Raw genomic sequence first — 23,800 nt, 5'->3', positions numbered from 1 at the left:
TGATATGATAATTACGAATTTTAAATCGCGACATTCGCTGCATAACTGATGGAAATAATTTCGCTTTAAATATTTTCAGAGTCTTCCACAATTAATCGACGATCTGAATTACTCTGTATGAAATTATCTCACTGGGAATTGAACAAAATTACGCTTTGCAGTAAGGGTACCATTTTATTCACATGGTTGCTCTAATAACAAATACATGAAAATTTTCTAAAACATTTTCCATTTTACACAATACCGTAAATTTTGTTTAATTGACCTTAACTGCACCTTCTGAGCACTATAACAATCATTTTTGATCAAAATAAAATTACACACGCAAAGACCTCAAACGACACAAAACCCTATTGTCTGTGCACCACCCACCAACTAATTACAAATTTCACCTGCAACGGCAATATTACTCCCCACTCTTCATCTTCCCAAGAGGCAAAATAAAGCTTTTGATCAACCTCCCCAATATCCCAATGTGGGCGCAAAACAGAGACACCCCTTGGAACCAAATGTGGATGAAGGTATCCTCCCCTTTAAACTCCAGCAAATAAGCTGGAAGTAACCATGCGGCCTGAGCAAGAAACCATATAGCTACCATCAAAATCACACCCTCTCTCGATAGTTTAATTTGCCAAATACACAGTGGCAACAAGCCCATAATCCATACGAAATATTGGGCCGTGATGACTTTGTTGAAAATCACGAAGGCTATCGTTTGCGCCAACACTCCGAAATTTAAGGAGAATTTGTTTAGGCCGTAACGAATTGAAAAATGGATTAGTAAGGCCATTGGAGGTAAGTTGATGAGAATTGGCTGCCAAAGATTGCCTGTGTACCAAAGAGGGAGTTTTATGAAAGCTGTTAGGTACTGAAGATAGAAATATAGAGAGAAATTGTGCTTAAAATCCACCCTGACAAAGTGGTAAATAAGGGACTCATACAGGAACTGGTAGCCATAAAGATAGTAAAATAATACAGTTAAACTTAGTAATGAAGACACGGTACCCAACACCAACATCATTTGATTTGAATTTGGTATCAAATACTCCAAAATCCTTAAACTGAAAAGCTTAGGCTTACTGTTCTTATCACCACTCCCAGACCTCTTGGATATTTTACTACTACTCTTATTTTTCTTAACATTCTTGCTAGGCATTGAATCTTCTAAAGGATGGAAGTAGAAAGCTTGAGAGCAATAATGCAAATAATAAAGAAAACTATATATAATGGGATATATGCGAAAGTGTATGGCCAAGCCATGGATTAGTCCAACATGAAAAGGATGCCAATTGGTCTGAATTCCGTAAAGAGTTAATATCACCAAGAAGCATGATAGTGAATCTGAGTTGCCTCTAGTGGAAATGGCCAAAGTCATTGGGTTGTATAGCCAAAAGAGCATGGCACGATGAGCCCAATATACTGCAGTCTCAAGTTTAACATTGCACTTTGGTAACCTTGTTTTACCTTTTTTCCTTTTTGCACCTTTTTTGTCAGACAATTTCAATTCAATTGGTGCAGTCTTTGATGTCAAGGATTCAAACTTGGTCATCCAATCAATAACATTTAGATACACCAGTTTTTGAATTAAGTATGCCACTACCAGATCAATTTCACAAAAAATTACTTTACCAAAAATAGGGTGTACATAGATGTTGGGTGTTAATAAGTAAGCAATCAATGGAGAATAGCGAAAAGTATGTCTTTCATAAGGAGAATTTCCTTTTAAGGCATGCCTTGCTGCATCAGTAAAAACCTTATAGTCTATATCAGTATAAGGAACTTCAAAGTGACTATCATGAAACACTCCATAAGCAATCAAGGAAAGTCTTATGAGAGAGGAGGTTATTATGTGTGTGACTGTATCTGCTTCAATAAATTTCATTAGCAGACCATGAAGCTTGTTAGCCACACAGGTTAGTATTTTAAGCATTGTTTCGACTAATCTAAAACTACCATCGACTATTGTGTACTTTTGGATTAAATTTTGGTTTTCAAACTAACAGCAGCCTTACGCAAACAGGTTCGGAAGCCACTAAACTCCTCTGCACAATCATTTTTCTTAATATTGTCCTGTTTTAAAACGCATGTGGCATATACACTGGCTTCCCTGCTGCATTTAGCAAAAATCACAGGATATTGTCTAAATCTTTGTTTGGCCTTGCCTACAGATTCCATAATATTTAGTTCACTTTCTTTTCTCTAAGTTTATCTTCAGCTGCTTGAATGCTCTTCCTGCTTCTAGGATCCTTTGCCTGTTCTGCTCTCATGTACTCTCGGCACTCTTCAAAGCTCATAGACTTGTAAGTAAAACTATCATATATGGGTTTAGAAAAAAAGACTCCCAAGGCTAGAAATCCACATATCAAGCTGAAAAGTCGTGGGTTTTTATACATCCAACCATTATTTCTTGGGTTGTAAGGGCTCATTTCTTTTGAGGACTCCCTTTTGATATGTCTATACCTCCACAAACAAAACTTTTTTCCTTCCACTTACGGCAGCATTCACGCATCTGCTCTAATACATGTTGACAGGCAGCCTCTTGGTAATTATTCTCTAAAATTTGAGTAAAGAAATTTGGAATATTCCTTATATTGGGAGGCAAGCATGAGGGTGTGTAAAGTGAGGACATGTGCAGCAATTTGGATTTACCTTTTAAACAGGATTGAATGTTACACGCGAAAGGCTTACAAGGGTCTTTTATGGGCATTAATTATTAGAAAACCTCAATATGAGAAGAACCCATTAAAATTATTAATAAAATTGCGAACAAAATAAAAATAGCCAATTAATCAATATGGCGTTTTTTGTTATTTAATTTTAATCAGAATGACAGAGGAGGGAGGAAAAGTCTTTGTCAATTTCTGTCAAAAACAGATTCACAAATAGTCACATCTTTGTCTCCAGAACGGATAATATTCAAGAAGAAGAAGGAGAAGAAATAATGGTCCCGGACAATTACGTCACGTCACGCCATTGATAATTTCTTAATTTAAATTCAAAATGCTCATAAAATGGAATTTATCATATTATTTAAGATTTAAATGCGCTAAAATAGATCTTTAACTATTAATAAACATGATGAAGAGTAAAATCACAGCTGGATTAGTGAAACAAGGAGAATTTGTAGCGTTGAGTTACAAGAAAAGCTCCTTATTAATCCCTTTGGATCCTGAATACCCAAACTAAACTGTAGTGCTTAGTTAACAAATCTTTTATAAAGGTAAAAATCATATTTCAGAAGACATTTAAGTGAGAAGACTCGGCTCGAGACTAACAATAAGAGGTGTGACTCTTGTCAATAATCAGCATGCAGTGCTATAAGGTAATCCTTCCTCGTTATTTGATCCCTATTGTTTCCTCTCAATAAACGTTAAAAACTCCCATTATATGTTCATTAATTATTATTTGTTAATATTACCTTTTTGCATCTCAGCAAAGAACTCAATTTAACTTTGAAAAGTAGCCAAGTCTCATGTTCCATTACAAACTTCAATTTAATTTTAACAATTTAATAAACACTTTAAAATATTCAGGAGCGATAGTACTCTGCAAAATAGCGAAAAAAAAAATGCTAATAGATCCATGGTCAAAAATACACCATTTGAGATATATAGGGTGACAAAGTTTTACATACAAGACAATAATGGCCAAGTGTTTGGGGAAAAAGTTGAGAAAAAGTGTTTGTAAAAATTTATTAATTTATTAATGTTTACCATATCACCGTTCTAATTATTGTTATTATTAAAACACATAATAAACTAACGTTTTGTTTGTAAATTGTTATTGCTGAGGATTTTCCAGTACCAGGAGCATATATAAGAGATTTATCCCCCAGAGCATTATCTATATTGCCATTGTCGCCTTTCCCACTCCCATTATTGCAAAGGTCGGTCCTACAGGACCTCAGGTAGGTTCTATGTGTGGCATCCTCGACAATCCCATCCGCGGGCACTTTATCTACACAATTTCTGTTTATTGAGGCGAGTTTTCCTTTGGGGTCCTGCAGTAATTATTAATTTAGATTTATAGCTCATTTGTAATGATTTAATTAACTTACAAGGTAATCGACTCTAGTGATGGTGCAGTATTTTTTGTCGCAGTCAGTTATGGCATTTTCCATCGACTCCACATCATCAGCACACTGAGTGTTTGCATCGTCCTCGGTCGCAGAGCATGTGTAGCACTTTAAGCCTACAGAACATTTTTTTAAACCCCAATTGAAACTTTAATTGTCTATTATACAAACCTTGAGTTGTAGTAATCAGCAAAGAGCTCAGAAAAAGGAAGATGTACATTTGAGTCATTTTGTTTGTATTAAATAGAAGCTATAAAAGGAATAACCAGCTATTGAGATGTTTTAAGTAACGATTTAGATTATATATAAGCTTTTGTTTGGTTATCTTTGATAAGATAATAACATTAAAATCTGAATAAATAAGTTTCAGCTTTGACAACTATTTCTTGATAGGCCAGCATGGGAAATTTTATTTTCAAAGGAATTCCCCAATGATGACGCAAGAAAGATATAACTAATGTATTAATATTTAGCAGAGTTTATTGTCTAAAGGTTACTGTCTGTATAAGTAGTGTAATTATAAAAATCAACTTATAAAAAGTATAAATAAATTAACACCTAACATGTTTAAGATAAGCAATGATAATTTAAGTACACATAATCGGGACAAGAAATCCTTTCAATGATTGAATATGTAATAATATAGAGCGTAGTTAAAATTTTGATTAATAGTGGCAGTTTTGAGCAGAAAAACGGATTTCAAAAAGTTCAACAGACCGACCGAAAAGTCGGATCGATCTTAGAGAGTGAGCAAAAATCACAAAGTGTAAAACAGCATCAACAGCTACAGAATAAACTACGATATATAATATATATGCACAAGAAAACCACTATATATTCAACGATACAAAAAAAATGGTAAATTCCCATTTGGAAATCTTGGTCCTAATGCATCTTAAATAAAAATTAATACACACCCAGTTACTTTTTGTCTGTTCATAATACTTGTATAAATGTACTGAAGTTACTTTGAGCTACTAAAATTTCCGCCGCTAGAAAAATTTTTTGAGAAATTTCGAGTAACCCAAATCGATTCGCAGTGTAGTTTTTTCATAAAACTATGGTCTTCCAAATTGGCCGGTGGATTTTTCTTTAAGAAACCTAAATTATTTAATTAAAAATATGAACTGATCCAAAGAAACTGTGAGAAAGTTGGACGAACTTTTTTTTAAGAAAACCAATCAGCCTTGTTCCTAATACATTCTAAACAGAAATTAATACATTCCCAATTAGTTTTCTCTTAATAATATTTGCATACATACACTGAAATCACTTTATCATACTGACATTTCCTCGTCGAGGCCCTATTTGTACTTTTAATAACTCTTAAACATATGCAAATCAAGCTTGACGCTCAATTCCCCACTCTCCACTTGGTGCAAAATAAGCTTCTTTGATATTGGTCCATTGGTGTTTTGCGACTCGCTATAGATGTCTTTCAATTTCAAATCGGCTTTGCCTAGGAACTCTGAAAGAATGGTAATGTTAAAGCTTACGTATTCTAGTCGAAAGACTTACCATCTAAACTATAGGGGTTGTGTTCCAAAACGACGAAAGTCAAAGCTTCCTCGTTGAGGTTTCTGAGCTGAAACTGCATGCTGCAGTTCCACACTAAACTAGGAATCTGCGGTATGCTGTTAAGCTGAACGTTGCCGTTGTTGAGACTGTCTTTGGCAAAATCAGTCTCCTGTTCTTGGTTGCCGAGAGTGACTTTGCAGTAAATGTTCTCAGTGTGGGGCTTACCTTGATGAGAGAAGAAAATGCGTTAGAAATTTTTTTTATATAGAACCATAGTTCAGTACCATACATTTGACACTTACCCTTCTTTTTACTAAAACTACACGTCTGTGGATTGCATTTGGCCACAATTTCCGTGCCTTCAACAACCATGAGCCACATATACTTGTTCGTATTTGTAACTAAAATAGCATGCAAAAAGTTAACCTCGCTTACCGGAAGCGATTAATCGTTTCCCTTTTCGGATGAGCACAAGAAGGCGTCCGCATGAAGGTCCCAAATGCAGCTCTGGACAAAAACCCAAGCGACATTAAGCTTTTTAAAGCATTCAGCTACGTTCCAGAGAAATGCATTTTAAAAACTTACGAGTTTTCCTTTTATTTTGCTTGCTCAATTGGCTGATTTTCCAATAAGCCTCTCTTGCAGAGTCAATTTTCTTGGTCCAAGTGTTGCACTCGTGCACCGTCGAAGCCAGCAGGAAGATCTTATACCCGGTTTTGTCATCCTGGATTTTCATCACTCTGTTTGAGTCAGTGCCATGTTCCACAGATTCCGAGCTTTCTCTGCTGGCTGTTATGTTTTGCACTAAAATTGGCTAAAAATTGTCTTTATACGTACTGAGTAATCAAATTTATAATACATTTTGATACCTGTTTATACATTTTATAAGTAATGTTGGCGTTCTTTTGAAATAAAAACTGCCCCACAATGCTTTTGCTAGGCTGGACGAGCATGAAAAGATCGTTAAACAAAAACCCTAAAAGCTCCTTTCCGGTTTTTAGTTTGGTAAAACTACCAAAGTGTAGTAACTGTCTAGGCCCCAGTTTATTGGTGTTACTGTTGAACACTAAATTTAAGTCGTTTTGCACGCTGTGCTGCAGCCATTGCATTCTCTCTTGGTTTTCTTTCAAACGCACATTTTCGTTTACGCAACTCACGAATTTTTCCGATATTCGCAAAGCTTCTTCCAGCAGCTTATAATCTAGAAAAAACCCATAAAAGTGTTTTACTACTGAACCAAACTTGAAGCTTGATTTAGAATAACTATACAAAGTTATTGTTCAAAGATGTTGAAGAATTTTTGAAACAGATCGATTTTTCTATTTACATTCTGCTGGAAATTTGCAATACTGCTTCAAAAATCCTACAAAAATTGGTCAATCTAAAACGATATTTAGGTTTACCTGGATGGCTTTCGGGAGTGTTTTCCGAAATTTTGTTGATCAGCAAGGGATATTTGGTGATCCGCTGCATAGGCTTGATGAGGAAGGAGGACAGGGGCATACCTTTGGTCAAGTGATTGCTTTGGCACTTTCGGACTAAGTCTCTAAACGTCGAGTTCGATTCTGTAAGCTCCTGGAGCAAAGCTGCACTATCCAGTTGTTTGCCGCAGAAGGTTATGTAGGCGGTCATTCTAGGCAACTGTAACAATCGAATTTAAAATTAAAACACAAATGAACCGGTAATTTTACCAAAAACGTATCTGTGATAATGTATGACCAATTCGGAGCTTAAATCATGTTTCTGGTAAAGTGACCAGAACTAAATTTTTAGCAGATGTCCGGTAACTTTTAACTTACTGAGAGGTTTTTTAAATTTTCCTTTTCAGAAATCTTAACCAACTATCCAAACCGAATCAAGGTCTCTTTTTAAGAAATGCCGATTTTTCGAAAAATCAAAAACAGTGATAACAGTTATTAAAAGCTGGAATTCACAGGGCTCGCTTACACAACAAGGGAAGACTATACAACTTCTTTCAGGCGATATTATTGCTATGCTTGAAGTGACCACACGAGACGGCCTCCACGAGAAATAAGATGGAACTCCTCGGGAACCGGCATAAAAAAAGTTACCCCCCATCACCCTGGGTGGGTCCCGGATCATGGGAATGTTGAGGATAACGAACAGGCTAATAAGTTGGACAGGCGATGTTCATAATCACGCTTCAACAGACTTGAACCGTGTCTACACGAGTTGAAGACATTGGAATGGGAAAGTGTAAAGGTAAATTAGATACAATCAGTAAGTAATGGCTACTTAGGAGGGGGCGAATATGCAAATGGATCAAGTGGGAATCCTCATTATCTTTTTCTAAAAGTATGCACTAATTATTACTTCTAAAATATCCTAGTTAGGTAATGGTGCCTTTTTTTAGAAATCTGAAGTAACTTTTTACGTTAAATTATGTGTCATTAGAAACAAGAAAATATTATTGCTCAAGACTATATTTTAATATTTTAATTTAGAAATTCTCTAGATAAAGACAATATCAAATACTTACATGCTGGCATATAATATCTCCAATAGTGTCAGCCTTCTTCTCATAAGCCTTACTCAGCTGATTCAAGAAACTCTTATTACATTGAAGAATTTCCTGCCAATTAACAAAGATTTCATCAATTTCTGAGCTGGAAATCACTTTGCTTTTTCTCAGAGGAACTTCGAACACCTCATGCACTATGGACATGTCTTGTACGTAAGCCTTCTCGGTCTGGATCAGCTCGTTAATGGCTCCTTGTCGCTTTTTATCTTCCGTAGTAACTGTTTCAAAACGAGCGAATAAAAGGCAAGTTTTAGAGTAACGCATATATTTTATTGCCTACTTATAGTTGCGCTTATAAGACTCAGCTTATTACGAGTATTTTTTATATGATAATAGTCCACAACAATAACAATATTCAAACTTAAAGAGAAGTATTTCGAACGGTCTAAAATAATTGCTAACTAACTTCAAGCCTAAGTAGAGCTTAGTAGGGTGGCGAATAGTGGGGAACTACATAGTGAAATAAGACAGGTAATAATTACAAATAAAAAAACTTAAACCCGATACACCCACCCTACCAAACACTGAACAATTTCATAAAATAATCACCATAAAAAATGAAAGATATGTTAAAAGTATTACATTGTACCTATATATAAAAAGCAGATCACAAGGTTTTTAGAAGAGTTGCGGAACCAAAAAAAAGTTTCCAGTGATTATTTCAGAACTTAAATCTGTCATATAACCTTGAGAGTATTAGGAAGAACCTTTTCCTGAAAAGGAGCACCCTAATTTTCCTAGTATTATACTAATTAGTGCTTTATCAGTTAAGGCTAACCAAGTGAAACACAACATTATTCGTATATACGCGACGTAGACTAGATAAAGTATTTCTTTCTATAGACCCTTATCTACACAGCGTTGTAAGGTAGGATGGGTGCTAGTTCCTATAAAACAAAAACGAACAGGAATCAAAAGGCGCTTTGAAATTTTGACTATTTTTGAGGAAGAAAGGTACTCACATTTATTTTGCTGCAGGGGTGCCACGTAGTTGCTGGGAAACAGGCCAGAAATGCCGTTTAGTTCGCCTCTCCACCAGGCTTCTTCTTCTCGGGCTGTTACATTGATAATATCGTCTTTCAGGAAGCTGAGTTCGTCGGGATTGCTCGCTTTATATGCGTAGAGAGCTACTACTTTGTCTGAAAAGAGGATTGTCATGTAAATGACATGAAAAGAGCTCTACAGAATAGGCATTGTAAATTAGTATCATGCTTACTGTCCTTATGGCTATTAATTTTGAGTAAGGATCAAGTAAAGACTTCCTCAACTTGTTTAACTATTAACGACATTGAAATAACAGACATTTCAATGCATAAACTCGAAAAACAGTCACCTTGTATGTATTGCGATTTTAAAACCCTTAAGAGACATGACTTGCTTTAAATTTTGAATGAGAATAAACGTGCGTATAAGTGGGTAGTTTTAAATTCAAGCCAAGTTAAGATCAGCACTTACCAATAATAATTTCTTGTTGTATGCGAGTAGTCGAAACGGGCGTAGACCGCCCGCTCACTTTTCCGGTACTATTTAAAATCTTCACGTAACTAGCGGGGAACCACCCCACCTGCCTCTTACGACCTTTTGCTTGCAACTCTCCCTCCCACCACCCCGAATCTGTCTTCTTTCTTATCATTATTAGCTGGCCTCTCGCGAGCGATAACTGTTCGGGACTTGTTGCTTGATAGGCGGCTATCACCGAGGCTATTTCTGGCTTTTTGCCTTTAACCACCTAGGTGAAAAATTAGATATTATGAAGATATTGTATTTAAAAAAATTGAGAAATTCGTTATGACTTGAGCTGAAGACAAAAAAAAAAAAAAACTATATATTTAAACAAAAGGTAAATTTTATGCGCTCAGCTCAAGCTGAAAGGCCCGGAATCCCTTTCTGAATTGACGTCTAAATAAAAATGTTGTCAAAAGCCCACATAAACCAACAAACCTGCGCATTGGCTACCATCGAGCTGTCAAACTGTTTTTCCGGTGCGGTTTTATTTTCGTTAATCTGCGATACCTCGTTGTCTACTTGCGCGTTGACGCTGCTGATATTTTCCAAGGCAGAAGTAACTGCTTCTGCGCTCACGCCCGCAACAACGTTCTGATTCGTGTCGTTAGAGGCTTGCGCAACAGTGTTCTGCTTGGTTAGACGGCACAAACACAAAGTTAGAACACCACAAAAAACACAAACTCTCGTGTACTTACATCAACTTTCTGCACGTAGTTACTAGGAAATATTCCAGTAGCATCGTTGAGCTTGCCTGTCCACCAATCGCCATCCTTCTTGTAGACGCCAATGACGTCTCCCGCGTTGAAAGTCAGATCTCCGGGTTCTTGAGATTGATAAGGGTAGCTGGCTATATAATATTCCGGTTCGCCTTCAAGGGGTGCACCTAGGAGGTATCAAGAAATAATTTTCAATTATTCACAGCCGAAACGTGTTAATGTACCTGCACTTGGGGGCTCAACTACTGCAGCTAAGGGTTCTGCTGGGACGCTACTAATTGGCCTTAATTAAAAATAAGTATTATGTGAATCTTGCAAAGTAGGAAATATCTTACTCTACTGGAGCTGGCTCTTCAACAGCAGCAACACTGGTGGCCCCCTTTATGCCGACACCATCCACAGGCTCCACATATGACTCCGGGAACCATCCCGTATGTCCCCCTATTTCCCCTGCAAGCCATCCAGGTTCTCCCGTTTGTTGTTCCGGAACCTATTTCATTAACCTCATGAAAGTTTCTATACAGGATGCCCCATGATTTATGAGCAACTCTTCAGCAACTGTTAGAAAAGTATGTTTTCATAACGATTTCTAAAGTTCTGATCGTAAAACCTGGGTTACCCTGTATTTCAGGTACACTTATCTACCTTGTATATTAAAATCTTGATCTTACATGAATAATATCACCAGGCTGAAAGGAGATTTCATCATTATTCCGGGCGGAAAATTCATAAATAGCACGGTATTTGTGAACGCCCGGAATATTCTCGATGTCCGGTGGTACAGTGTTGTCATTCCAACTATTTTCAACTGGCCAATTGGAGCCGGCAGTAGCCTCCTGGCCCCATGCGTCATTCGTTTTCCAAGCGTTTGTATAATTAATTGGCTTACTAGAATTTTTCATCTCCAGGACTTTATTACGTTTTTCTTCATATCTGAAACCAAATTAAACAAAATCAGCTTATTATTCCCCTAAATCGAACAAACTTACGTTGAATAAAGCGTCTCACACTCCGAAATCAACGACTTCATCTGCGTCTTAAGTTCAGTCAATTGACTGTTGTTATTTTCGATATCGGAGAACTTCGAATCAATTTGACTTTGAATATCCATCACCTTTTCTCTCAAATTCTTAATGGTGATTTCCTTATTCTCGAACGCTATTTTGGCCTGTTCAGGATCTTGGGCGTTCATTTTGTTTCTCGCCTCCATCTTAATCTTCTCCTGAGACAAAGCAAGCAGTCTGGCGTTTTGGTCTTTTAGTTTCGTTTTCAGTTGGGACATTTCTTGCATTTGCGTATCGCGCGTGCTTCTCATGCCGTCAATTGTAGACTTCACATTCGATACCCCTAAAAAAAAGTTTTATTAAGATATTATAAAAACAATGCTTTAAAACGCGAGTATACTAATAATGCATTTAGTCGTTTAGTATTTAAGTGTTAAGTAGTAATTTAAAATTAATTTAGTAGAAATTCATTATCTTCTATTTTACCTAATTTATACAATATTTTTCTACATGAAAAAAGGCAAAACTCACCAATCCGAGTATCACAAATCTTCTGTGACAGCTCTTTGACTTGGTCATTCAATGAGGACAATTCTATGGTTAAACTTTGGTTTTTTGCCTTTAACTTCAGCACCATCTCCTGTTCCCTTTGCCGCTGCTGTTGCAACTCCTGCAGCCTTTGCTTTTCCCATTCGAGCTGTCTCTGTCTTTCCATTTCTTTCCTGGCCGCCTCGCGTTGTTCAGCTTGTCTTTTTCTTTCTGAAATTTTACAATTACTCCCGCAAAAAAAAGACTAGCGTAACAACAAACCTTCCTCCATCATTCGCTCCTTCTCTTGCTGTTCTCGCATCATTTTCTCCAGCTCTTCAAGCCGTTTTCTCTCCGCTTCCTGCCTGGCCCTCTCCCTCCTTTCCTGCTCCTCACGCTCCTTTCTTTCACGTTCCTCTGCCTCCTTCCTTTGTTGATCCAATAAAGTCTTTCTCCTTCTCTCCAACTCTGCCTGACCTTTCTCATAGTTCTCCTTCCGTTTATCTTCAAATGATGCTGAATATTGTCTTCACTATCATGCTCACTATAATAATTACATAACAGTGGAGACTTACATTCGCTACTTTGCAGCAGAGTCGACGCCGGATCTTGATCTACATGTGCTGTACTTCCTTGACTTGAAACAGAGGCGGTTCTAGCGTTCCGCCTAAATGACGGTGGGATCAAATCAGGGGGAAGTTTTACAGGAGGTGAGGTTCCAGTTTGAGCTGTTTCGCACAAATGCATGGCCAAAACAAACTCTTCGCAGCCCAAACGACCGTCAGCATCCATGTCTGAGAGACCCCTAAAATCAATCACCTTGAAGAATATGCTACAGTTATAAAGTATTTTGAGTAAATACCAAATTTGTGCTAAAACAGCTTGAGGCAGCTTCGTCTGAACCATCACGTTCCTTGCCTGAACTCCTGATAAATACCCGCTTCGCGCCCTATCCATTGTGTTGAACATTTGCGTGTATTTTAGCTTTGTTTGTTGAGGCACTGACCAATCCGTACTGCTAAAAAATCTTTTATAGCCCCTGTATCACTAATAATCACATAACTTACAGTCCTGAATCAATTGATACAGTCCTCTCAATGCTTGTTACACTGGCCCTAGGAGTACTAGTAGCCCCAGGCCCAGTTAAAGGCCCTGCAGGGGCACCCACTGATCCAACAGAACCTACAGGTGATATAGGACCGCTGCTAATTGGAGGGCCAGTCATTATGGGGACAGTTACTCCAGTTGAAGGCAAGTTTGGTACCATTGGTTGCACAAACCCACTTGTCTGCATAGGGGGCACAATCCCAGTAGGAATAATAGATCCAGTATTAGGCACCCCAACACCCATCATGTTAACAGGCTGCACAATCCCTGTAGGAGGAACTGTACCATGCATAGGAGCAATTCCGGATAGTAATGGTTGGGCAGTGCCAATTAAAGATGACTGAGGAAGCCCTCCGACCAGAGGTTGTGTGGCTCCAATTAATGGTTGTGTATTTATCAAGTTTTGAGTGTTGCTAAGAATGGGTTGTGAGGAGCTTATTATCGGCTGAGCAGTACCAATGAGAAGCGGAGCAGCTGCTGCCTATACAGACATTTCAGAATTAAAAAAAAAACATAGTTTTATATTTAACATACTTTTGGGGGATCTGGCCGTGCTGGAGGTGGTTGACTGATCAATGCTGGATTTGGCAATGGTGGTATTGCAGGAGGGGTGGAGGAGTGCAGTTTCAGCGAGGCCAACAATGATGGTGGCAGCCCTTTTGGTATGTCAAAACCTCGGAGCTTGAGGTTAATGAGTTTGCATGCTATGGAGAATTCATTGATATCCATTTTTCCATCAGAGTCGGTGTCGGCCAGAGCCCTAATGAGTAATACAACATACTTTCATTTCCACTTACATGCGAAATGACTTTGATCTTGAATATGAGCACACACTCAAACACCACGTAATCAAAATTCTAGAGTGAGTTGTTTTATGTATTTTAAATAGAAAAGATATGCTCAAGTCGCACTTAAGTGCTGTTTCAGAATTTAGCTTTTACGTGGCGATTATCAAATATTGAAATATTAATTTTTTGCAAGTAGTAGTGCTTACAAAATAAATAATGAATACATTCAGCACTGACTAATTCCATCGGCTGCTACTATTTGACAAATGTAAATATAAATATTGCGTTCACCATATTTTCAAGAAACATTGTATCATGTTTTAATTATTAAATAACTTGTGATATTCAGATAAATGGCTAGAATACAAAATAATATACAGAGTGTCCCTAAAATTACTGTGCAACGTTTAACTAAAAATAAGGGGTTCTAGGCAAACTTACTTCTATTCTATATTGCTTTGTTTTGCCGTTACAGGGCGCGAAAGTTTTCAAAGTAATATCGTTTTTTTTCGAAATGATTGCTAAACGATTTTATCGATTTTCACTAATTTTGGAGCTAAGAGTTATTACATAAACTAGCATGTTGTGTCGTAGGTAGGATCTTATTTTAATGCGTCAAAATATTTAAAATGGTGCATGGTTCGTAACTAAGTTTGTATTTTGATTACCCCCTGTACGAATGACTTTAATTTTTTCTCTCCCACAAGCTGACTTTATTTTAAAACTTTTTTGTCTCTTATAAAAATTCCGCCAGGTATCCAGTTTTTTTTTTATTAAAAAAAATTATTTACTATACCTAATAATTTATCATTGTTGTGAAAACAATGTTAAAAAAATTGTGTTTCCTACGCAACAATAAAATAAATTTTCCGTTCATCTGACGTACCGATAGTGTTTATGGTTATTGTTGATCGGAGTTAAATTTACTGGAAAAAGGGAATATTATTCTATCGCTGAAAAGGTTAACATGTTTCTAGTATACGGATTCTGAGAGGGAAATGGAAGAATGAGTGTCAGACTCTCTCATTATAAATATCCAAGTCGCAGAATTCCAAACCATCACACTTTCGCGAATATTAAAAGGCCACTTAGGAAAACGGGTAGTTTTAATCCAAATAATGTTAATTGAGGACGCCCACGTACGATTAGGACTGTAAAGGTCAAAGAGGTAGTTTTAAACAGAACTGAGGATCATCCCAAATTAAGCTGCAGACGCTTGAAGATTGAATTGGCGTTTTAGTGCAAAAATTGTTAACACTGCAAATTATTTTACAAATGAGCACAACACGATGCCCAATGTAGAGATTAATTTTTTGAAACGAATTTATTTGTGTGTTCAGGAAAACGGTCAATATTTTAAACATTTGTTATAAAAATTAATAAACTCGGTAGGTATTTAGAATTAAAACTTTTTTCATGTTTTCGTTTCGACTAAACAACAATGATGAATTATAACGTATAGTAAATATTTTTTTTTTTAGAGAACTATCCCAAGCAGAAATTTTACAACAGACAAAAAAGTTGCAATATAAAATCAGCTTGTAGTGGAAAAAAATTAAAGTCATATGTAAAATGGAGTAAAAAATTAAAAAAATTTATGCACGAACCACGGGCCGTGTTTAATATTTCCACACATTAAAAAAAGATCATGCCAATTTACGTAGCAGCTCTTAGTTCCAAAATTAGTGAAAATGGATAAAAGCATTTAGCAATAATTTCGGAAAAACGTTATTAATTGGAGAATTTTGGCACCCTGTGGCGGCAAAACGAAGCCACATTGGATATAGGTAAGTTTACCTACAACGCCTCATTATTGGTAAAGCAGTGTACAGTAATTTCAGGGACACTCTGTATAATACACAAACATTAGCTATTGTTACAGTACTTGTTGACATTTTCAAAATCTGTAACAAATCACCTACTTGTATAATAAATAACTATTATGACTATGAATTAGTGATACGCAGCCAGATAATCCTGGCGCTAATATAAATCTCTAATCTGTTGTCAAAATATATTCAACTTCCTTCCAGAAATCTCTAGCTTCAAGCATATAAAAATGAATAATCCTATCACTGCTATCATTCCACTATTTGATGGAAAAATTTGAAAAAGTTGTCACCAATTTCTTATAATGCCTTTTTTAAAAACAAAGTTCACATTCAAATGAGCAAGTTTGACAATTGTTTCAAATAGTTGTCATACAAAGAATATAAAATGTATTCTGAATCTTCTTGTGGACTATGAAAAAACTCTACAATCATCACCTTAAGAGCAGAAAAATGTTTCTTTGTTTCTTTAGAAATCCTATCAGTTTTTAAATTTCTAAAAAAATTAATATTACAACCTTATCCTTCTGTTGAAAGCTAAAAATGTTTTTTAAAAGCAGTACCTAAGAAAACTAGCCTCATATAAGTGGGTTGTGTGGATGAAACTTAAAAATTGGTAAATAAATATTTGAATTTCTTGATCTTAATTACAAGTTGCCATGTTAAAGTGTTACACTGTAGGATGCAATAATTTCTCCTGAATGTATCTGTCTTATTGCATGTGGGAAAAATACTTCCAACATATTTATCTTTACTTATCATTCTAAAGTTTGTTGTGATGTATAGTGGGCCAGCTAACACTTACCAAATCTGTCCAAGTACCAAGGGTGGAAGTTGACTTTGCAGGAGGAATCCTTTAGCTTGATCGCCAGTAATAACTCCATTATTCGGTTTCAGAGACTTGAAGTGTTCCTCATATTTAGCTCGTTCTCGTGCTACTATGACCCATGGGTCTGTGGAAGGTGTTCCAACTGCTGACATGGTGCTGTTTAGAGCCGTATGGCAGCTTTTAGGAGAAATACCCTAATTATTTAGCAATTTTGCTTCCAAATTGGGGGTCCCACAACAGTTTAATTACCTTTAGGAGAATATTTTTCTGTGCAGTAACGTTGAACTAAGAGGAGCACTGCTGTGGTTATTTTCCCTTCATTTTACAATGTTTTTGGACGTGGTTTTGCAGAAAAATCACCGGGGAATCGATGAATCCACCCCTTTTCGTCCTAATTTACACCAGAAACAGGGAAAAATCAATACAATAACAGAGCAAATAGGAACGTTTGCGATTTTAGGCCTTTTAAGCGATTTCTGCTAGGGTGAAAATCCTGTCACAAGCGATGACAGCCGCCTGACAAGACAAGACGCCGGAGGGAGACTGAGATGAAAGACGGCAATCTTGGGTAGTGCTAAGAGAGATGAAAAATGGGGCGGCGTCAAAAATCATATTCTAAAGATGTGACCAGTCATACGCGTACATAACAATTGCTGCGTTAGTGGTTGCCTAATACAGTAAGGTCAACTATTGATATTTTGCACTGGATTAATCCAGGCTATATCAATTAAATGATTTCATTGCAGAATTTCGGAACGTGAGTGTGGCGTTATGTGAACTCAGTGTTCTCCCATGTACGATTTTGTTTCAGGATTTCCATTAAACCAAAACAATGTTATGCGGTTAGGTGGTGTTCAATTTTTTTTTCCAAGTGGAATTTTGGTGTAGTCTTTACCCTTCCATGCGAGTAAAAGAGAAAGACTCTATTTAGTAGTAATTTCATCTCAGTTTCATATTAACATCACGCGAGTTTAGTGCAGGAGGCCGGCTTTCCTTTTGCAATAAATAGGGCTCCAGTGTATGTAGTTTGTATAAATTTCCATAACACAATTCTGTCAGGGAATAACTTTTTAGATAGATTGAAGATATCTGATAGGACTTCATATGGTCATAGAAATTGTTGTTGCATGGGGCGCACTTATAAGGGACAAGGGAGACTCGTTAGGATAGGAAAGACGTGACAAAACTTACTCAAAACTACAATAAATACATATTAATAATTAATTATAATAAGCCTGTGTATTTTATCTAATTCACCTATAATCCAATGTCTTTAAAAGATTTTATTATAGATTATTTTGCAAATGAGAATTAACTTCTACTGCAGTTAAACCAAAAATATTGAAGTAAACACAATTTTGGAAAACTTATAACCTAAATCATCTTTTTATTAACTATCTGAGGTTACACAGTGGCGGTCTGATAAAAAGATAACATAATCTCATATTTTTATTCTAATATATCCAGCAGTCTGAGCTCAACATAAAGACAGATGTGCTTTAAAACTGAATTTCATATGATTAAATACTTAATTTACAGGCATCAACTACTGAAATAGTCTTCACATTAAAGGCATTACAAGAGGGAAAAATTTCTAAATTTCAAGATCTTGTTCAGGTTATCTTCAATACTGAGAGAATAATACATAAAAAAGAATAAAATTCCTTAATTGCTCTTAATATACTTCATTTTTTATATACATTTAAATAAACTTTTTAGGGTACCTAGTAAAATAATCAAAGCTCAAGAATGCACAAAACTTTTATCTTTTACTTTTATGTATAGTGAGGAATGACCTTTCAGTTCAGTTAATTTGGTCTTAAATTGGTAATTTCCTGTGAAGCCTCCTCATAGTATCACAATCTTAGTTATTTTTATATGTATGGGTCTAATCTCGCGTCTAACATTTTATGAAATTCTAGGAATTTGGAAGGAAAAAATGAGCTACGACGATGTGATATCTCTATTAGGAGATTTCGGTAGATATCAGAAGAAAATCTATTTTTTACTATGTCTACCCGCCATTCTATGTGCCTTTCATAAATTAGGCAATGTGTTTTTGATAGCGGAATCAAATTCTAGGTAAGTTTAACTACAAACTTCAAACCATCACAATTTCTTACAAACTATAAATATCATCGTTTTTGAAAACGCCGACATTTTCACCTCAATTAAGACCTATGGAAAAATCACTTAAAAATACTGTGTGACTGGGATATAAATTTGTGTATCCATATTTAGGTAAATATGAAAAACAATCAACTAAAAGTCGGTCGAACTTCAGCGGTAAGAAGATACATCTGCAGCATATACGCTTTTGAGAAGTGTTTCTTATGGTAGAGCTGTTTAGTTTCAAAGCTAAAATACTAAAAGTGCATTTTCTTTAATCAAATACTGACCAATACTGTTACCCAGTCTTATCAAAGAGCTGCCTTGCCCCCTCATTATACTCAGACATAGCCAGTTCTAACCTGTTAATTTTGTTGTTTTTGCACCATTCTTGAGCAGTCTTAACTAACTCCAGTGCAACGCCCTTCCTCCTATATCTAAAACAACTTCTGTATATGTTTTAAATTTTATTTCTTGTTATCTACCTCTGATCAACTACCACCCTATACAACCAGGCCCACTCAGGATGTTGAGAATGCTGCATTACCGCCACAGTTCCAATAATCTATAATGATTGATTTTTATTTAATTTCAGCAATAACGTAAAAATAGTTCAAGCTTTATCAGTGACCTATGCCATAACCCAAATATTTCCGATAAATCTGCAGTCTTCTACAATCTAGGCTAAAATAATGTTTAGCGTGCTTTTTGTGATTTGTATGGTGGTCAATTTGACGCGTATCTCATTTTCGGAAAACTGTTTCAATAATGTAAACCTGACAGTATATCAGACTAACGGGAAAACCACTCTACAACTAGCCGATTCTGTTAATTGTCAACTTAATGCAACTGAAATTATTGCTGAGGAACAACCAATACCTCTCCTACAATTTGGTTGTTTTAAAAATTTGCAAGAACTCAAATACATTAGGATTGTGCGGTGTGGATTGGAGACAGTTGAACAAAGTGCATTTCATGTTCTTCCAAAAATACGCATAATTTCCATAATACATAACAAGCTAAAAACAATCAGGAATGGAGTGTTTCACTCTCTTTCCATTGGGAGTTTGATACTTATGGGGAATAAAATCGAACACATTGAGGACCATGCATTTTACAACCTGACTTCCCTGGAAAAGCTGGATCTCAGTAGGAACAATTTGTATTCAATAAAGGCGCAAGTTTTCTTCAAAACCCAAAACTTGAAGGAAATTGATTTGAGTTATAACAAAATACTGTATGTTGAGGACTATTTTTTCTGGGATGTGTTTGATTCCACTGCCAGGAACTCACTAATAGATTTGAGCAATAACAATTTAACTACAATAGGAAGAAACACATTCAAAGGGGTATACTCAATTGGGTCATTGTTGCTAAATGATAATAACATTTATAAAATTAGTAAAAATGCTTTTAGAAAACTGTGGGTGGGGCAAACTTTGAATTTACTCGGAAACAATCTGACATACATTCCTCTTGATGTTATAATGGCATTTAAAGTAGTAAAATGTGAATGTTAAGTATGCGTTATAAATAAATTTACTTCTTACCCTCTTTCTTCCCTGAGGTTTCTCCTCCATTCCATTCAAATCCCCATCTGTAATAATTTGATACCAACAAGATGCTGGGTCTTTTTCTTGGAAATAAGGCTCATAGGCTTCTGCAACCCATACAGCTATTGGCTTTTTATCATACATAATTTGAGCAGACTTCATAGTCACTGATGCATATATGTATACATAGATGATGAGGGGTATTAGAGGCACAGACAAGAGACAATTCAAAATAGGAAGTTGGAAAAATATGAAAAGTAACGCTGTGAAGATTACGATTATTTGGAAAGTTGTCTAAAAGGTTCGGGATGTTAATTCGAGGTTGACTTAAGTCGTAGAAACTTACTTCTTTCAACAGGGTCCCCCAAAAGATGTTGGAAGTGTTTGAGGTATAAGCTTTTCGCACAAGCTCTGAAACTTGAGGAGTATCATTATCTCGTTGATTTCTAATTACTATGAAATACATTTTATGCTTTTTCAATTAAATTATCAGTCAATTAATGAATAAGATTTATATTAAAGAAAATAAAGTTTGTTTATAAATTGAAAAGAAAAATTGAGGTTAACTTTCTCCATTTAATAAATGTCAAAGTGACTCATAAACGTCTCAATTTACATCTATACAACAAAAAGAGATCGATATAATCTTCTAACCATGCTTTAGATCAAATGTTTTTCTATGTATATGTCTGGTTGCCTACTTAAAGTGGAACTCATTTGCGTGGTAAATTCAAATATAAATAGGAGTTAAAATAACAAAATCTTCCACAGATGTAAACTGCCTTATGAACTTTCAAACTCATCGTATTATATCAATGATACTGAATGGAAGAAATGGTTTCCTTACAACAAAACTTCACAGAAAATCTCGTCCTACTGTCTAATTAATTCGTCAAGCACTCCAGGTGAACCTCTGCAAAGATGTGAGGAGTTTATCTACGACCATACCACTTACGGATATACGGCAGTAACAGACGTAAAGTAAATTCTTCTAAGTGTGTCTTTAATCATAAGCTAAAAATTTCAGTGGAACCTCAATTGCGGTAAAGAATATCTAATAGCGATAAGTAATTCCCTCTTTATGTTTGGAGTAATGTTTGGATCGATTGGTTTTGGTGAGTTGTCTGATAGGTAAGATTATGCCTTAAGCCCTAATTTTACGACATTTTAATACTCTAATACTAACGCTGTAACTGTTTAAGATGGGGGCGAAAGAAGACCTTTTTTTTATCCTTGGTAGTACAAGTGGTTTTTGGGACCATAGCAGCATTTGCCCCTGAGTTTTGGACATTCACAATTGCAAGAAGTGTGGTAGGAGCTACAACTTCAGGAGTCTTTTTAGTGGCTTATGTCATAGGTATGTGCCATGACATAATTGTAATATACCATTACTGATTTGATGTTCTATAAACTTTGGAAAATAGGTCTGGAAATGGTTGGTTCTTCAATGAGGATGGTAGCAGGGACTGTGTGTCAAATTTTCTTTTCCTTTGGATATATGTTAACAGCTGTATTCGCAATTTACATAAACGATTGGAGAACTTTACAGTTCGCTTTAACGATGCCTGGATTGATTTTCTTGACTTATTGGTGGTATGAATCTTATTATTTCAATTCAATGGTGTATGATGTTTTCTATTTGAAAACTTTAGGCTAATTCCTGAATCTGCTAGATGGTTAGTTAGCAAAAATAGATTAGAAGAGGCGAAGATGTACATTCAAGCTGCTGCAAAGTGTAACAAAGTAGACATCCCTGACAAAACCTTAGATCAACTACTTAAGCCGTCTGAAAACAGCTCCTCAAAAAAGGAGTCAAAGCCTTCAATTTTTAATATTTTTAAATATCCAAACTTAAGAAATCGATCTTTAATTATATTTTTCGATTGGTAAGAATCCTTATTTTTTGTTTCCCAAATCTCTGCTAAAGCACACTTTAGGTTTGCGAACAATATTACTTATTATGGTTTGTCCTGGAACACAAATAATCTTGGAGGAGACCCATATTTGAATTTTGTAATTTCTGGAGCAGTTGAGATTCCAGCTTACATCTTTCTGCTCCTGACCCTCAACAAATGGGGCAGGAAAAACGTTATGAGTGGCTGTATGATTTTTGCTGGAACTGCTCTACTTTTAACAATGATAGTGCCCCAAAGTAATGTTTAAGCAAATATTTTTGAACCTGAATTATGAATTTAGATTTTCTTTTAGATTTGCAGTGGTTGATAGTAACTTTAGCAATGTTAGGAAAACTAGCAATAACAGCCAGCTATGGAGCAGTTTATATTTTCTCCACAGAACAATTCCCCACAGTTGTACGAAATGCAGGTTTGGGGGCTGGGTCTACTTGTGCTCGAGTTGGGTCTATTATTACCCCTTATATTAACATAACCGTAAGCCTATATAACTGTAAATTGAAGTTTTAATATAACACTAAGGTTTTTAGGCCCATATATGGCAACCTTTGCCGTTGCTGATTTTTGGGGCACTGGCTTTTCTTGGGGGGCTTATGTCGCTGATCCTTCCAGAAACTTTGAATAGGAAATTGCCTGAAACTTTTGAGGAGGGAGAAGCCTTTGGAAAGTGAGTTTTGTTTGGTGATGATAGTTATAAGAATAAAGTCTGACATTAAGTTTATATAGGAAAGAGATACATTTGACGATAAACTCTGAAGAATTAATGAAAATGAATATTGAGGAAGAAAATACTAAATGTGATGTTACTGCCGCTGATTTTAAAACGTAGGAGAATGCGTAGAAGTGCAATTTTTCAGGTTCTGACAAAATTATTGAACCAATGAGTCATGTTTGGCGTTATTGGTGCCTACAAAAATATTTGTTTAAATTTCCACGAAGAATTTCAGCTTTGGTTGCTCTTTTGCTCAAAACTGCAATTTTAATATTTTCTGTGTTATACCCAAATGAATTAAATTATGAATTAATAATAGAGTTGCTTAAATATGATTTTATCGTTGATATTTGACCCATTTAAGCACCCTTTTAATTTGCTTTATATTCATTACATTACATGTAGTTCCTTAGTCTTTCACACCTATATTTTGTAATCTATGCATTTTTTGCATATCGGGACAACAGGTGATTTTCTAGGTTTTTTATGTGATTTCATTATTTGTACCTAATTTTTTGCAATAAAAATAATATCAACAATGCCAAAGTAACGGTTTTACTTATTTCAACCTCAAAAGGACTATAGTTATAAATAAAAAATCACTCTATACAATATGTAGGGTGGATCTTGGCATGTGCGTCATTTAATTCAATTGCATTGAATGCATCAAATTATTTCAAGGTTAACATAGAATATGACCAGTGGCGTCTTAAAAGTTTTAGGTTTTTAGATTGGAATAAATTGATATCAAGAAATTCATATATTTTTACACTTATAATAACAAAACTTCAATACTAGTACTATTAATTTATTAACTAAACACCTGAAAAGTAAAATCAAAATCACGAAAACTGTTTATAATTATAAAGAACAAAGTGAAATCATTAATGTATATTGTCACGACTCTGATCGTAACACAATTATAACAAATAGCCAACACAAAGACATACGTTCATACCACCATCTTTATTCAATCCATATGCACTCCCATGGTCAATTTTGAGTTAGTTTAGTCTGTAGAAGACATGCATATTAAATCTCTGTCTTTGTTATTTGAATAATATATCCCCC

General features: G+C 35.7%; 6 protein-coding genes across 10 annotated transcripts; 1 reads left to right on the top strand and 5 right to left on the bottom strand.

Annotated features, from left to right (window-relative positions):
* Nucleotides 1-160: 160 nt before the first annotated feature.
* PIG-M (Phosphatidylinositol glycan anchor biosynthesis class M) lies at nucleotides 161-1,930 on the bottom strand. Its single transcript, XM_066398161.1, has one exon. It carries the CDS (start codon nucleotides 1,928-1,930, stop codon nucleotides 407-409), a length of 1,524 nt encoding a protein of 507 aa, XP_066254258.1. The 3' UTR covers nucleotides 161-406.
* A 47-nt stretch (nucleotides 1,931-1,977) lies between these two features.
* On the bottom strand, nucleotides 1,978-2,423 carry LOC136414256 (NADH dehydrogenase [ubiquinone] 1 alpha subcomplex assembly factor 8). The gene has a single exon (XM_066398162.1). The coding sequence runs from the start codon at nucleotides 2,173-2,175 to the stop codon at nucleotides 1,978-1,980; it is 198 nt and encodes a 65-aa protein (XP_066254259.1). The 5' UTR covers nucleotides 2,176-2,423.
* Nucleotides 2,424-3,678: 1,255 nt separating this feature from the next.
* On the bottom strand, nucleotides 3,679-4,380 carry LOC136414378 (uncharacterized). The gene is made up of 3 exons (XM_066398364.1): nucleotides 4,247-4,380; nucleotides 4,058-4,191; nucleotides 3,679-4,000 (listed from the first exon to the last, which is right to left on the bottom strand). Exons 1-3 carry the CDS (start codon nucleotides 4,302-4,304, stop codon nucleotides 3,710-3,712), a joined length of 483 nt encoding a protein of 160 aa, XP_066254461.1. The 5' UTR covers nucleotides 4,305-4,380; the 3' UTR covers nucleotides 3,679-3,709.
* A 118-nt stretch (nucleotides 4,381-4,498) lies between these two features.
* On the bottom strand, nucleotides 4,499-16,910 carry Dap160 (dynamin associated protein 160). Of its 5 annotated transcripts, none has more exons than XM_066398352.1 (23): nucleotides 16,692-16,910; nucleotides 16,419-16,619; nucleotides 13,531-13,756; nucleotides 12,957-13,477; nucleotides 12,752-12,907; nucleotides 12,465-12,694; nucleotides 12,172-12,393; nucleotides 11,893-12,120; nucleotides 11,347-11,704; nucleotides 11,029-11,290; nucleotides 10,693-10,847; nucleotides 10,582-10,640; nucleotides 10,337-10,524; nucleotides 10,077-10,268; nucleotides 9,591-9,864; nucleotides 9,098-9,274; nucleotides 8,094-8,353; nucleotides 6,997-7,234; nucleotides 6,463-6,794; nucleotides 6,179-6,407; nucleotides 5,896-5,994; nucleotides 5,594-5,818; nucleotides 4,499-5,543 (listed from the first exon to the last, which is right to left on the bottom strand). In XM_066398352.1, exons 2-23 carry the CDS (start codon nucleotides 16,592-16,594, stop codon nucleotides 5,392-5,394), a joined length of 4,959 nt encoding a protein of 1,652 aa, XP_066254449.1. In that variant the 5' UTR covers nucleotides 16,595-16,619; nucleotides 16,692-16,910; the 3' UTR covers nucleotides 4,499-5,391. The 5 variants fall into 5 exon arrangements, with proteins under 5 accessions (XP_066254449.1, XP_066254447.1, XP_066254448.1 ...); XM_066398350.1 differs by having other exon boundaries at nucleotides 12,172-12,405; nucleotides 16,692-16,909; XM_066398351.1 differs by having other exon boundaries at nucleotides 12,172-12,405; nucleotides 12,752-12,904; nucleotides 16,692-16,909.
* Nucleotides 16,911-18,230: 1,320 nt separating this feature from the next.
* Nucleotides 18,231-23,132, top strand: LOC136414449 (organic cation transporter protein-like). The gene is made up of 10 exons (XM_066398468.1): nucleotides 18,231-18,524; nucleotides 20,876-21,080; nucleotides 21,132-21,235; nucleotides 21,307-21,461; nucleotides 21,529-21,697; nucleotides 21,757-21,990; nucleotides 22,042-22,256; nucleotides 22,313-22,494; nucleotides 22,548-22,684; nucleotides 22,744-23,132. Exons 1-10 carry the CDS (start codon nucleotides 18,325-18,327, stop codon nucleotides 22,844-22,846), a joined length of 1,704 nt encoding a protein of 567 aa, XP_066254565.1. The 5' UTR covers nucleotides 18,231-18,324; the 3' UTR covers nucleotides 22,847-23,132.
* On the bottom strand, nucleotides 18,625-20,651 carry LOC136414452 (uncharacterized). Its single transcript, XM_066398475.1, has 5 exons — nucleotides 20,451-20,651; nucleotides 20,102-20,398; nucleotides 19,037-19,116; nucleotides 18,854-18,988; nucleotides 18,625-18,800 (listed from the first exon to the last, which is right to left on the bottom strand). The coding sequence occupies exons 1-5, from the start codon at nucleotides 20,568-20,570 to the stop codon at nucleotides 18,701-18,703; spliced, it is 732 nt and encodes a 243-aa protein (XP_066254572.1). The 5' UTR covers nucleotides 20,571-20,651; the 3' UTR covers nucleotides 18,625-18,700.
* Nucleotides 23,133-23,800: the final 668 nt, after the last annotated feature.

Source organism: Euwallacea similis, chromosome 17, assembly GCF_039881205.1.
Source record: "Euwallacea similis isolate ESF13 chromosome 17, ESF131.1, whole genome shotgun sequence".
In the NCBI taxonomy this organism is placed as follows: domain Eukaryota; kingdom Metazoa; phylum Arthropoda; class Insecta; order Coleoptera; family Curculionidae; genus Euwallacea; species Euwallacea similis.
This window is presented reverse-complemented; position numbering and strand designations above follow the sequence as displayed.

Bases quoted from the DNA above. Each gene is read 5' to 3' on its own strand.
- Dap160 (XM_066398350.1), bottom strand. From the start codon at position 16,594: ATGTCAGCAGTTGGAACACCTTCCACAGACCCATGGGTCATAGTAGCA. The intron at 12,121-12,171 runs GTTTGTTGTTAC...GTAAAATTTCAG, and splicing joins GGAGCGAATGATGGAGGAAG to AAAGAAAAAGACAAGCTGAA. The intron at 11,291-11,346 runs GTAAGTTTGTTC...ATTTGGTTTCAG, and splicing joins TGTGAGACGCTTTATTCAAC to ATATGAAGAAAAACGTAATA.
- PIG-M (XM_066398161.1), bottom strand. From the start codon at position 1,930: ATGCTTAAAATACTAACCTGTGTGGCTAACAAGCTTCATGGTCTGCTA.
- LOC136414256 (XM_066398162.1), bottom strand. From the start codon at position 2,175: ATGGAATCTGTAGGCAAGGCCAAACAAAGATTTAGACAATATCCTGTG.
- LOC136414452 (XM_066398475.1), bottom strand. From the start codon at position 20,570: ATGTATTTCATAGTAATTAGAAATCAACGAGATAATGATACTCCTCAA. The intron at 19,117-20,101 runs GTAAGAAGTAAA...CAATCATTATAG, and splicing joins AACCTCAGGGAAGAAAGAGG to ATTATTGGAACTGTGGCGGT. The intron at 18,801-18,853 runs GTAACAGTATTG...TTAGTATTTTAG, and splicing joins CAGCTCTTTGATAAGACTGG to CTTTGAAACTAAACAGCTCT.
- LOC136414378 (XM_066398364.1), bottom strand. From the start codon at position 4,304: ATGACTCAAATGTACATCTTCCTTTTTCTGAGCTCTTTGCTGATTACT. The intron at 4,192-4,246 runs GTTTGTATAATA...AATGTTCTGTAG, and splicing joins GCTGATTACTACAACTCAAG to GCTTAAAGTGCTACACATGC. The intron at 4,001-4,057 runs GTAAGTTAATTA...TAATTACTGCAG, and splicing joins TCACTAGAGTCGATTACCTT to GACCCCAAAGGAAAACTCGC.
- LOC136414449 (XM_066398468.1), top strand. From the start codon at position 18,325: ATGGGTCTAATCTCGCGTCTAACATTTTATGAAATTCTAGGAATTTGG. The intron at 18,525-20,875 runs GTAAGTTTAACT...AATCTTCCACAG, and splicing joins ATAGCGGAATCAAATTCTAG to ATGTAAACTGCCTTATGAAC. The intron at 22,495-22,547 runs GTAAGCCTATAT...TAAGGTTTTTAG, and splicing joins CCCCTTATATTAACATAACC to GCCCATATATGGCAACCTTT.